The sequence below is a fragment of the Xenopus tropicalis genome, chromosome 1, assembly GCF_000004195.4.
Source record: "Xenopus tropicalis strain Nigerian chromosome 1, UCB_Xtro_10.0, whole genome shotgun sequence".
Taxonomy (NCBI): Eukaryota; Metazoa; Chordata; class Amphibia; order Anura; family Pipidae; genus Xenopus; species Xenopus tropicalis.
In genome coordinates, this window is record NC_030677.2 from 59,993,799 (window position 1) to 60,008,184 (window position 14,386).

General features: G+C 37.7%; 1 protein-coding gene across 7 annotated transcripts in view; it reads left to right on the forward strand.

Annotated features, from left to right (window-relative positions):
- inpp4b (inositol polyphosphate-4-phosphatase type II B) overlaps nucleotides 1-14,386 on the forward strand; it is a 351,939-nt gene that overhangs the window by 259,139 nt on the left and 78,414 nt on the right. For all 7 annotated transcript variants that reach the window (XM_031895514.1, XM_012955594.3, XM_012955592.3 and 4 more), the window contains 2 exons: nucleotides 5,964-6,072; nucleotides 9,085-9,262. In XM_031895514.1, the coding sequence (XP_031751374.1) occupies nucleotides 5,964-6,072; nucleotides 9,085-9,262 (287 nt within the window). The remainder of the gene's footprint in view (nucleotides 1-5,963; nucleotides 6,073-9,084; nucleotides 9,263-14,386) is intronic.

Sequence of the window (14,386 nt, forward strand, 5' to 3'; positions counted from 1 at the left end):
ATTAGATTTCATATGTTTATATTTAAACTGATGCCATTATTTAAATATTAATTCCAGGGTTGTTAAAGTTCCAGAGTTAGTCACTGGGTATTTGCCGTTCAAAGTTTGAAAAAAGTGGGTGGAGCCACCAACAGCCAATCACATTTCACCTATTTACTTTCAATGGTGAAGTGTAAAATGCTGTCAGTCTCACAATTTTTATGCCTGAGTCCCAAAAATTTGCAAAGTTGGTCACTGGGGGACTGCAGTTCAAAAATAGGAAAAGTGGGTTGGGCCACTAACAGCGAAACAGATTTCATCCATTGAATTTTATTGGTTTAAATTTAAAATGCTGCCATTCTCACACTATTTATGCCAGGGTGCCCACTGTTTGTCACTGGGTGACTTCGACTCAAGGTTAGAAAAAGGGGGCACACCCACCAACCACCAATCACAATTCACCTATTGACTTTTATTGGTTTAAGTTTAAACTACTGCCGTTCTTTAACTATAAATCCTAGGGTCCCTAAACTTTGCAGAATTAGTCACTGGGTAACTGCAGTTCCAGGTTAGAAAAAGGGGGTGGAGCCACCAACCGCCAATCAGATGTCGTTGACTTTGAGTGGGGAAATTCAAGTTGCTGCCATTCAGACACTATTAAAACCAGGGTCCCCAAACTTTGCACAGTGGTTTTTACTGTATAACTGTGCTCCAAGGTTAGAGAAAGTGGGCGGAGCCCATTCAGTGACTTCATGTTTTTCAACCCAACATGAAGTTTGTTCTCAAACTTCCCTTTCTAGTTTTAATGTACTGTTAGCACAGCAGGAATGTATCCTGTTGAAATGCATAAAGATACTTGTCTTTGAGCCTGGTAGTCCTCATCGGACAAACCAACAGCCAGTCATAGCTCTTATTAGCTATACAGGTATGGGACCTGTTATTCAGAATGTTCGGGACCTGGCGTTTTTCAGGTAAGGGGTATTTCCATAATTTGGATCTCCATACTTTGTCTGTTAAAAAAACACTATTTAAACCCAATAGAATTGTTTAGCCTTCAATAAGGATGAACTTTATCTTAGTTGGGATCAAGTACAAGGTACTATTTTATAATTACAGAGAAAAAGGAAATTCTTTTTAATAATTTGAATTATTTGATTAAAATGGAGTCTGTGAGAGATGGCCTTACCTTAATTTGGAACCATCTGGATATTGAGTTTCTGGATAACAGATCCCATTGTAAATACTTCGAAAATTTTCCATGTTTATGTGGCTCCCTGGTACAAAAGGTTGGAGGCTTAGTCACTAGAGTAATACCAATCTCCCTTTATGTAAACAGTGGCCAATGTAGGACATTTTTTCTCAGCAATTCCGTAATTTCATAAATTCCATATAGGAATCTATTTCAAATTTCAAAACTATTCTGCAGTTATAATTATGCTTTATAAATTAGTGATTTTGCTGTGTACTGTTTTTAAACCAGATAATACCCTTTCTGCATGAAACAAGAACTCCTATATGAATATCCTAGAATGAATATCATTAAAGAACCTTACACAAAATGGGTTGATAAACTAGATTTATATTTTACATACCAATGAAGTATTCATGTACAATAGAAGGCAAAAATGATTTGCTATTATCTTACCGATTATTTTTTTGCACTACAAAAGGTCCTTCTTGTCCTTTTTTTGTCAGTCTTTCCCAATTTCCCTAGGTACTTCCTCAGTGGTTTATTTAGAAGGCCTTACATGATTATTATATGATACGAAAGTATAAATGAATATAAAACAAAAGTTTATTACAATCATTATAAATACGTTAGAGGTATCTGCACTCGTTACTTTTATATACATTGTACATTTTCATCTTAGAAATCAGAAAGTAAACTTAATGGATTCACTATTCTAGTGTACTGTCAGGACTGAATGAGCAAGGGATTTGCTAACCCTGTGATATGCAACCTGCCACCTTTTTGCTGCTGTTCAGTTGAAACTTAAGCAGCACCCCCACGTCAGATCGGGGACCTTATCAGCTTATTGATACGGTCCCCGAACTGACAGTGCCTATGCTACCCATAGGTGGGCATATTGGGAGAAGATCTGCTCGATTGGCGACCTTACTAAGCAAGCAGATCTTAGTGTATACATCTTTACACAACATGTTTTGCCACAACCAATCATTATTTTGCAGACACTCCCCTGCAATTCCAGGGGGCACAGGACAAATGCCCTACAAAATAATTGAACCTGGCATGAAAGGAGTCATTTCAGTCTAAAATACTGTATTGTGCAGTCTTTTCATGTTCTGCCATATAATGTGATAAACAAGATTTATCTCTGAATAAATATAGGTGGAGCGGTCAGCAGGGAAATGTGACTTACACATCTCATAGTAAATGATTTTGCCCTTGGCAGCTATATGGAAAGACTATTTGTTGTCCTGCTTTACTCTATGGCCTTGGAACGATGCTTCATTTTTATGTAGTCATCTCTTCCAATCCGCTTGTTCTGAAAAATAAATATGAAATAAATAAGCCTTTGTGATGGCAACAGCAGACAAATAACATGCTAAGTAAAGGCTCTTTCTGAGTTACTTTACAATATTTTCCATAAGTTTAATCCATGCCTGAGCGAAAAGAGCAGGAATATTCAACAAAGAACAAAATGACAGCAACATGCAAACCCAATCCAATCCATAATAAAGAAATCTCCAGTAAAAGCAATAGGCTTATGTTGTTTTGTTCCCTGCTGACAAACAAAATAACCTCCAGTTATCTTGTGTGGCTTTGATTGTACTTTTTTTCTATCTTTATGCATTATGCAAATTGCTGGAAACAGAGGACTAGTTCTCAGTGTCATAGAGATATGATCACTTTATGCCGTACATAAGCGCATTTCGCTAGAAGAAGAAAGCACCTGTCAAACTGAAGATAGTATATTTTGCAGTGTTATATAATGCATGCCAAAAGTGGTTGATTGTTACATTAGTTTTTAGACAGTGCATTATAAATTGTAGTGACATGCTCACAGTTGTGCTGTGACATTTACTCCTGAGAGTTGTGTTTTGTGTTACACTATCTTACAATAATAAGCAAACGCACCCCAACCTATCTGTTAGATTTCCTATGTTACATAGTTTGCACATGCTGATTATTCCAGGCCTTCTAAGCAAGGAGGGCATTTATTTTATCCAGCTCTTTCGGGGCAGTGTGGCCTCATTTTATGCAGGACAGGTTTAGAGGCTTAGCAGTGGAGCTGATGAGCACCAGTTGCAGCCCATGGCCCCTTTGCAAAAGTAGGCAGAAAGTATGCCTCTGCCAAGATCTGTAAATGCAGATAAATTAAGATTTAGTACAGATTAGTACTCCATAATTGGTGATTTATACAGTATGAATTTTCTTAGTAAAGTATCCCTACAATGCAGAGTATAGTCTCCTAGGATCATTATAGCTGCAGAGTTACAGAAACCTTTGTTAAAAATTCCATAATAATTTCCAAGACAGCTATCACCTTGTTTACAAAAATGACTCTATATTTTGCTGTGCTAATGCAGGACCTACTGCTTAGGGTTCTCTTTTTAGTTTTGTTGATGTATTTATCCACATGTGTGTTATTGAAGGTTTATGCATTAAAAAACACGAAATTGAATAATTATTAAAAAATGAGAATTTTTCGATATTAAGTAAATAAAACACAAAAAATTCTATGTAAAACTTTGACATCTCAACAACTAGTGATGAGCAAATTTTTTTGCCAGGCATAGATTAACAGCGAAATTCCAAATATTGTCATTGGCAATTTGTCACTAAACTGAGGCAAAAAAGACAAAAAAAAGGCAAAAAATGTTGTGGATACCAAAAATAGCCACTGATGTAGTAATTGCACCCTGACTCCAAGATTAATGCCCTCTACTTTCTCCTGAGCCTTTTTTTTTGCAGTAAGAATTTGCTTCTGGAATGCTATGGCTAGTAGGGGCACCCTCAGGTCTTGTGATATCTGATGATCCTTCTTTTGCAGCATTCAAATTCCTTTGCCTTCACGGATATTTTAGCCCTTTAGAAGTCTACACAAGTACACCTATTATGACCCCAAATCTAACACAAAACTAATCTATGATAATCTATGTATCATATCATGTGTCTTAATGCCAAACTGTACCACAGAGAGATCCATTCAGTTCAATGTATTTTGAACTGTATGTGGCCTTCTGTTGTTCTGATCAAGTGAAGGCCCAGATAAGTTGGTTGTAACTTCTTAGTTAACAAAAACCACCTGTCCTAAATGCAGGATTTTCCTGGCAAGCACAGGATCTGAGCCTAGTGCACTAAATCTTAGGGGGGGGGGGACATTTATCAGCATTTGGACTAATTTAATTTCCAAGAAGGTCATTCATTTGTCAAAAGATCCAAGTTAAAAAAAAGCACTGTTAAAAAAGATGTGGAAAAAATGTGAAAACAGCAACTTTTTTTTCTTGTACTGTCACACAAATAACAGTGTGACACCCCCCCCCAAAAAAACTCTAAATCCATGAAGCAAAGAAAGATCTTCCAGTTGTTAAAGGAACTTATACCAGTGACTTCTACATAATGTTGACATGTTTTAGATGGCGTATTTTTGGTAGGGATGCCACGGTCCTGGCCGAACTGAATCCGAATCCTAATTAGCATAAATTAGCATATGGAAAGGGTTAAAATTTAGGGGGGTTAACCCTTCCTGATCCTAATTGGCATAAGCTAATTAGGATTCAGTTTGGGATTCGGCAGAATTTGGCAGGGTGGGTTTGGCCAAACCCAAAAAAGTGGTTTTGGTGCATCCCTAATTTTGGTATCAGGTTTGTTGCAGTCTTGTTGCATAATAAATCACAAAAAAATCATGTTTTTTCTGTGTTGCATAAAGCACAAATCATGAAAAAAAAAATTAAATGTTAGTAATTGCCCCCCTTAATTTGTACAAGAGCAAGATGGCCCTTTCATTATTTTCTGCTTTGTGGCCTGTTTTATTTCTTAGTCTTTTTGCTGGGCAGAACCATACTGCAGTTTATAAACTGAGTGCAAAATATCAAGTTAATTCAAAATTAAAATGTTTGCAAATATAAGAAGATGACAAATATATATTGAGATAGTGGTCCATTTGTTACGTCTTGGTCTTTTTTTCCTGGAGAACTCTGCTGCTACAGCAGATACAAAATTCATAGCCAGGAGGAAAGGAACATATTAAGGGCACTGGCACACGGCGAGATTAGTAGCCCGCGACAAATCTCCTGTGTCTCGAGCGACTAATCTCCCCGGATTGCCATCCCACCGGCGAAAATGTAAATCGCCGGTGGGATGGCATACGAGGTGGCGCAATTTCAGTGAAATCGCGCAAGTTTCCTCTCGAGGCAACTTGCGCAATTTCAGTGAAATCGCGCTGCCGATTTTTGCCGGTGGGATGGCAATCCGGGGAGATTAGTCGCCCGCGAACAGGGAATTTTTTCGCAGGCGACTAATCTCGCCGTGTGCCAGTAAAAGAACTGCAAAGGTACAAGTAGGCTGGGACACATCATAGGCACATGTAGTCAGTCATTCTTTTCAATCTTTTTACAACACTGTCTTCATTTCTGCAGTTGCAAGGCATTTTCTAAACAGTAAACAGACTTTATTTAACAGTTTCTCTTTCCATTATGACAGATGTAATTTTAATTAATCCCTGTTTTAAACAATGATACCATATTTTAGTGAAAGTGATAGATAAAATAGTAACATATTGGTTTGCAACTGTGCTGCATTGTTAAAATGTGAACAGGGATTTCCTGGCTATTAAAAACAAGTTAGTTGTGCAGGTATATGTTTGGGAATAAAAACTGGCTTTCTCTTTAGAATTAAAGCTCGTTAACTCATATTAATTAATCATATGGTAATTGCATACATAGAGTTACCATTATATGGGCCTTAAGGCTCAGATGTTTCCCACTATGCTAAATTGCTTATGTTTTCTTTCCTACAGATGCCCTTTATGATGTAATCACCATTGGAGCTCCTGCAGCACATTCTCAGGGATTTAAAAATGGCGGCCTCAGGAGGCTCCTCAGCAGGTTTGAGGCAGAAAAGAAAAAGTATGCTATTTTTCTAAAGCAGTAATAATTAACTCCAAAAGCAGAGTGTGACATTTGTTTGGTTTTTATTCATTTTATGTGAAATTGATGTATGGTGACATGCTTAGACCCTTGGGAATTATTGCCTACACATCAGTAAAAGAATAACTGTATGTACAAATGTATTTATAACACTCTACTATGATACACACCTAGCACACACTAGGAGGATAAACATAATAGGTATAAATAGAGAGATTAAGAGTAATTTGGTAATAAACACAGTAGGAAGAAGGTCCCTGCTAAATAGAGCTTACAATTTAAGCAGATTTCTTAGATTCTTATAGTCCAGACTTTGTCCCCTATTCTACCGATCCACATATTCTGTATTCTGTCTGTATCTTCTTCTGCCTCTTTATTGGATTGCTTCTTTCTCTTAGTTTAAATTTAAACTTCTGTTTTAGAAATTAATTTCCCCAGTTCCTCTTCAGTCTTCTCTGTTCAGCTTCTCTCTCCAGCTAATAACTCCTTCCCACATTTGCCTTTTTACTATTGTTGCATGCTGCTAGGCTGTAAAGTTCTCTGCCATGTTCTTCCCACTCTGCACACTATAAATGTCTCCAGAAGATCTCTGAATCAAATATGTCAGCTGATATTTTTTTTTATCCTTACAAGTTATTATTAGCAGGAACCTCCGCATGCTCATGTTTAACATTTTTTATAACACTTGTAGAAAAGGCCTGAAAATGTATTCTTTGCTTTATATATAGAAAGTACTTACCTCTGTGTAAGTACATGGGATGAAGCAAATGTTTGGGCTAAGATCCAGTGCTACGGTCCATCTACTGCATAAGGCATACATTTACTTACCAGTTTTACCGAACTGAGAACTATCTAATGAATTACAATGGAAAGTTATACTGATCCCTTCATTGGCATTTTCAAGGAAGTGGGGTCTGTAGAGGAAGAGAGTTAAACAAAAACTTTGTAACTTTAAGGACCACCATCCTCAATAACTGGACCACAAATATTGGGGCCCCATAAAACCTACCTCTCAAGGTCGTCATTAAGTGACATAAGGGCACCATGATTAATCATACACATACCAGAAAATACTCCCCTTGATCTTTCTTTTCTTTACCATACTATAATTCATACTGAAGACACATGGGGGGCGATTCTGATTCTGAGCTGTTCAATATTTTCCACGTTTATCAATATTGACAAATTTGTTAATGTTGATACCTGCCAGCAGCAGCTGCAACGCTGAGCTTTATCACCTGTCAGAATCTACCTGCATGGAAAGGATTCAGACAATTATTTTCCACACTGTAAGGGCTCTGGTACATGGGGAGATTAGTCGCCCGCGGCAAAACTCCCTGCTCGCGGGCGACTAATCTCCCCGAGTTGCCTTCCCTCTGCCATCCCACCGGCGAACATGTAAGTCGCCGGCGGGATGGCAGACGCGGCGGCGCGATTTCGGGAAATCGCCGAAAAAGCCTCGCGAGTCTTTTTCGGCGATTTGCGCGAAATCGCGCCGCCGCGTCTGCCATCCCGCCGGCGACTTACATGTTCGCCGGTGGGATGGCAGAGGGAAGGCAACTCGGGGAGATTAGTCGCCCGCGAGCAGGGAGTTTTGCCGCGGGCGACTAATCTCCCCGTGTACCAGAGCCCTAAATTGTTCCAGAGAAGAAAATTGTTAAAACCCTCAATGTTTCAATGAGCAGTAATCATTATGGCTCTTTAAAAATGACCAAGAGTTAATAAATCAGCTGCATTGTATTACTGGTACATACTTGCAAAAAGATTCAGAAAGAAAACAGGAATAAGGAAAGGAAACAAGGAAATATGTAATTAAGAAAAATATTTTTTTTTTCTACCAGAATTCTCAACCAGCATTTGTTGAAGTCGCTAAAAATATTCTCCCACAGTACCACTATTAAAGATAAATAGATGATCTGGAGAAATGTGACAGAGTAATGCACTTCTCTTCCCTTATAGACCCAACAATAGTTTGACTAGTGATTCAAATTTTCCAGCTATTATACCTGTACAATATTATATTATATTTCATCAATGAGCTTAGTAACTTATTAAATTGTCTTTATGAAAACATGACTTTAAAAAAAGTGTGGATATGTATTCCCAATAACATTTAGGGAAATTCAATTTCCCCACCTCATCATTGCTTTGACCCTCTGGGCCTTTTATCCAAGTGCATGTACAAATGGTGTTCAGACATAAGGATGATGTGTGGTTAGCTGCAGTACTGTGGATTATAGATGCATGGTGTATAGTAAGGATTATGAATATTGCCATGCCCCTGAATACAGGTGTACATGGAAACTAGTGCCAGCTGATACTAAACAGGAATTGTCTCTTATAAACAGATTGTCATTGTCTTGCAAATAGAGAATGCTGATGCACGTATTGTAATAATCACCCTATTTTTTTGGGGGGGGGGGGTATTACAAATATGCTTTTTAATTAAGAGTTCTTACCACTGTGTTTAATATTGCCCAATGTGACTTCTATAAAGTAAGAGATTATATAATAACAAATTAGCAGTTCTGCAGTTAAACAGTGACATTACTTATGCACTCATATGTTAATTAGCCCTTTTTTGAAGTTTTTTTTTTAAAATACCTTATTTATAATTAGTCTTTCCAATATATGTACGGTTGACTTCTGTAAACCCTACCCTCACAGTCAGGAGAATTGGTTACAGGAGAAGGAAAGGTACAATCACAGGAGTGTGGCAGCTAGGGGATGCGCAGCTTCTTCCTAACAGGAGCACCACTCCGGTGTAAAAGGTAAGAAATTACAATCACTGGGGGGTGCCAAACATTTTGATGACCCCCAATGATTTTACCTTTCCTTCTCCTTTAACAGAGAACAGTCCAATGCTAAAGCTTTTGGAGAAAAATGCACTGCAATCTGTCTAAAGTCAGTTTCCAAAACCCATTTGTTAACACTAATATTGCATTGTTCTTTTTCCATCTGTTAAATATAATTTGCAATCATGTTTTTCAGTACCGGGTACCAGTGTATTTACTATTCACCTGAGAACACAGCTAAGGCAAAAGAAATTCTAAGTAGTATCAATCACCTGCAGCCTCTTATATCAAGCCATACAGACCTCCTGCTTAATTCAGCAAAACAGCACTCTGCAGAGAGCCTAAAGGATTCTTTAAAGACACTCTCAGAAACGGTAAGGTTCAAAGCCGTGGGCTTGGAAGGAAAATAGTTGTGCTTTTCCAGTCTGAATAAAAGAGCTCAAAGATCTATTGTAAATGAATATGTTTCTAAGCTGGGTGAGTAGCATTTTTATGTCACAAAACTAATGAGATGACATTAAACAGCATTTGTAATTTCTTTTCACCATGTTAGCACTATGATTTATTATTTCACAATATTTTTGTGTCTGTCATAAATAAGGACATGTGTGTTTGATTGCTCACAGATGTTGCTTGTGTTCTGAATAATCACTGCCACACTTCATCAGTTTCTGTCACTATTCCCAGTGTCATCAAACTGTGCCCATTTGGTGCAAGGCTAAATTAGGACATGGTTGTGGTGGTCAGGGCCTGATATTGTAATCTAACTTGCTATGAAGTAAGATCACAATAGGGGTAGGATGTATGATTTGCTACATGAGATGTTACAAATTAGTTAATTAATTAGTTAATTTTGGAGGGAATAGGGTAGACTTGAGGACAGCAGTAAAAAAGAATATAAATACACTGTTGTCTTAATTTTCAAAGACAGAAACTTGAAGTCTAATAGCCCATAAAGCCTTTTGGCTTCCCAACCAAAAATTTTGTTAAAGAGTCCCACACAACACAGAAACTCCTAATATATCTGACACTTTAATCTATTCCCTCAAAAAGTATGAATCAATAACATTTTGAATGCTGAAATACAGCTGCAGAACAGCTCTTTCTGCATCGTTTGAAATCATGGCAGGAGAGGAGGGGCAAAAACTGATGTTACAAATTGTAGCAACTTCTCCACAGCTTACACACAGCACGTAGGAACTATATAAACCATAATGCACTGCACTTTGATAACATGTGCAGGGAATTGTGGGATTAGGAGGATGCAGGCTGAAGGCAGGCTGTTTCATACTGTTTCATATTTTTTGCGTCTCAAATTAGTGAGCCAGATGAGGGGCCAGGCTTAGGTAACTGTTCCAAACCATGTTATTACAATAAAAAAGGCTGCATATTTTTTAATTGATTATGTTTACTTTTCAAAAAGCTTAAGTTGTTCAATCCTACAAATATTGAGAGCAGTGTTTTTAAGTGTTTGCTGTATCTGCTTAGTTGGGAGAGAATTTGATTCTTATTTCAAATAAATTAGAAAATTTCCCATTTAAATTTATTCTAGGGTACAGTTCATTGCAGGTGTTGGATCTATTATCTGGAATGCTTGGGAACTATAGTGTTTTTGGGATAAGGGGTCTTTTGTAGTTTGTATAACCATACCTCAAGTCTGCAAAAACACATTTAATCAATAGGATTGCTTTGCCACTAATATGAATACATGCAGTTAATTTACTAGAAAATACAATATACTCTTGTATTATTACAGAGGAAAATGAAATTATTTTTAAAGTGCTGTCTTGTATAAAAAAGGGCATTGACTCAAGGTCCCTGGTAAGGCCTCACCTTGAGTATGCAGTGCAGTTTTGGGCTCCAGTCCTTAAGAGGGATATTAATGAGCTGGAGAGAGTGCAGAGATGTGCAACTAAACTGGTAAAGGGGATGGAAGATTTAAGCTATGAGGTTAGACTGTCGAGGTTGGGGTTGTTTTCTCTGGAAAAGAGACGCTTGCGAGGGGACATGATTACTCTGTACAAGTACATTAGAGGGGATTATAGGCAGATGGGGGATGTTCTTTTTTCCCATAAAAACAATCAACGCACCAGAGGTCACCCCTTTAGATTAGAGGAACAGAGCTTCCATTTGAAGCAGTGTAGGTGGTTTTTCACGGTGAGGGCAGTGAGGTTGGGGAATGCCCTTCCTAGTGATGTGTTAATGGCAGATTCTGTTAATGCCTTTAAGAGGGGCCTGGATGAGTTTTTGAACAAGCAGAATATCCAAGGCTATTGTGATACTAATATCTACAGTTAGTACTAGTGGTTGTATATATAGTTTATGTATGTGAGTGTATAGATTGGTAAGTATAGGTTGTGTGCTGGGTTTACTCGGATGGGTTGAACTTGATGGACAATGGTCTTTTTTCAACCCTATGTAACTATGTATCTATTTTTAAAAATTAGAATTTGCTTAAAATACACTCTATGGGACATGGTCTTCCCATATGGAGCTTTCTTGATAGTGGGTTTCTTGATAAGGGATCCCATACCTGGGGTACCTAATTCACCATTCATTCATTTAACACAGAAACATGCACATTTGTATTCATTAGATTGCAATATTAACCATCCATAATTCACTATCTTCTATAAAATACAGTTTTCTGTTTTTATGAGAAAATCATGTTTTTACATTATTGCTAATATTGGCCTCATGCTATTAATTGCTTTTGTATTGTATTTTTTATTAGGTCAATAATTAAAAAATAAATGTGCTATAATATTTATTTAGTTAACACTTTGATGCTTAAATTAATAAAATGAGACCCAGCTCTGCTGGATTTGAACGTTTTTGTGGATGCCTACTGTGATTTTTTTCTCTACTTTTGTTAATTACCATGGCAACTCCATAAGCATTTATCTTAGGCTAAAAAGTACATAAAAGGCATAATGCAGCATCCAATTCCAATAACAGATTTAATGAAATAATGAAAATAAGTTGGTTGAGAATCTTCTAATTATCATTAAATAAAAGATTTGTAGAAATGCACCACTGCTTGTAACAAATGCTAGGAATATTAATCCTACATATTCCCAGGAAACTATCCCAATTACAAAGTGCATCTAAATGGAAGAAGTGGAAAGCAAAACAGAAATAGTGTAGAGTTGGAAGTATTGCCCATACCATGCTTAGGATGTTTGGTGAAGCTGCACTTTTTACCCTTAATGAATTGAGATTCCATACTGTGATGCATTTTTCCTGTCTGGCACAGCTGTTATTGCAAATCAAGTTTCACTAAGCATATGTAACCATATCTTGGCCTAAAATGCACCAGCTAGTTATTGTAGAACATGGGTCACTCTGGACTCCTCTTCCCAATTGGGCCCTTGCTTAGTGGAGGAGGAAGGGAGAGGGTGCTGTGCAACTACACCTCTCTGATGCCAAAAGAAACAAAAGGTCGACAGAGGTACTTGAAAATGAAACAACATTGTTTACTCACAGATCTTTGAGGTTCGAATGTCTTACTATACAATCAAGGCCAAACTCCTTGCAAGATAGTGCCTTGGCTAGGATTGAAATCAGGACTCCAAGGCAGAAGTGCTACCCACTAAACCACCGTGCTTGCCTATCTGACTAGACCTTGTTCACTGGGTCCTTGTTCCATGACTCCTCTAAAAGGGTTCTCCCAATAGGGCACTTACTTCTTACTGGGCCTTGTTGACATCAGGCTCCCCTGCACACGTCCATCTGAGTTAAGAGATGGAGGCCAAAGAGTAAGAACCACCCCTTTCTAATTACTTTATTAAAGTGTGACAAGAAGTTGTCATTAACTTTATGGGCCAATTGCAATGATAAGTCAATAAGTAGCTTAGATACAAACCCCCATAGGTAATAAAAGGCAACTAACAGGTGACCAGTAAAGCCTACCTGCTGTTTAGTTGCTATTGGTTACTGCTCCTGGGCAAACTTAGTGCCTTTTATTACATAACCCCCCAAAGACTTCTACCTAGCAACTAAAAGAATAGGGATTTCCCTCCCTATGTGGTTATGCTATGGGTCCCCACACACACACACACACACACACACACACACACACACACACACACACACACTATTTAAATTATGTAAAACCTACAAAGGAATTATTTTACAATACCTTTAAGTCTATTAAAAATAACCAAACATTAAATAAACCCAACAGGGTTGTTTTTATGACCAATATGGATTTATGCTATATAATTATATAACTTTGGGCACCCATAACATTTTTTCAGACTCTGCCCTTGCATGACATCATACACCCCTATTTAACATTAGCTGAATTAATAGGGCTTGTGCTGAACATACTTTTTGCCTGTTGTTTCAAGATATATCTCTGGTTTCTGCTATCTCTGGCACTAAATATGAAGCCAGTTTCACCTTACTACTTTCTGCACTTCTGGCCCCAAAGAACTTCAAAGTACCCGATAACTTTTATAACAAGGACACACTATTCAAATTAGTAAACAATAGGCAGACTGTAATTTAATTAACAGGAAAGAAATATAACAGAAATAGGAAGGTAGATATTTATATCCTGGAAAGGTGGCAACTAGTGATGAGTGAATCTGTCCTGTTTCGCTTTTCTGAAAAATTTGTGAATCTTTGAAAAGATCCGCGAAATGACAAAAACATTTGAGAAACAGCAAAAATGTTGCGTGGCAAAAAATTTTTTTATGTACGCACCAAAAAATTGTTGCAAGCATCAAAAAGAATGACGTGTGCAACAATTTTGTTTGACGCTTGCAACAATTTTTGGTCATGAATCCATTCTTGCCAAATAATTTCGCTCATCACTAGTGGCAACTCTATATACAGTGGAGGAAATAATTATTTGACCCCTCACTGATTTTGTAAGTTTGTCCAATGACAAAGAAATGAAAAGTCTCAGAACAGTATCATTTCAATGGTAGGTTTATTTTAACAGTGGCAGATAGCACATCAAAAGGAAAATCGAAAAAATAACTTTAAATAAAAGATAGCAACTGATTTGCATTTCATTGAGTGAAATAAGTTTTTGAACCCTCTAACAAAAAAAGACTTAATACTTAGTGGAAAAACCCTTGTTTGCAAGCACAGAGGTCAAACGTTTCTTGTAATTGATGAGCAAGTTTGCGCACATTTTAGGAGGAATGTTGGTCCCACTCCTCTTTGCAGATCATCTCTAAATCCCTAAGGTTTCTGTCTCTGTGCAACTCTGAGCTTGAGCTCCCTCCATAGGTTTTCTATTGGATTAAGGTCCGGAGACTGACTAGGCCACTCCATGACCTTAATGTGCTTCTTCTTGAGCCACTCTTTTGTTGCCTTTGCTGTATGTTTTGGGTCATTGTCGTGCTGGAACACCCATCCACGACCCATTTTCAGTTTCCTGGCAGAGGGAAGGAGGTTGTCGTTCAGGATTTCACGATACATGGCTCCGTCCATTTTCCCGTTAATGCGAATAAGTTGTCCTGTGCCCTTAGCAGAAAAACACC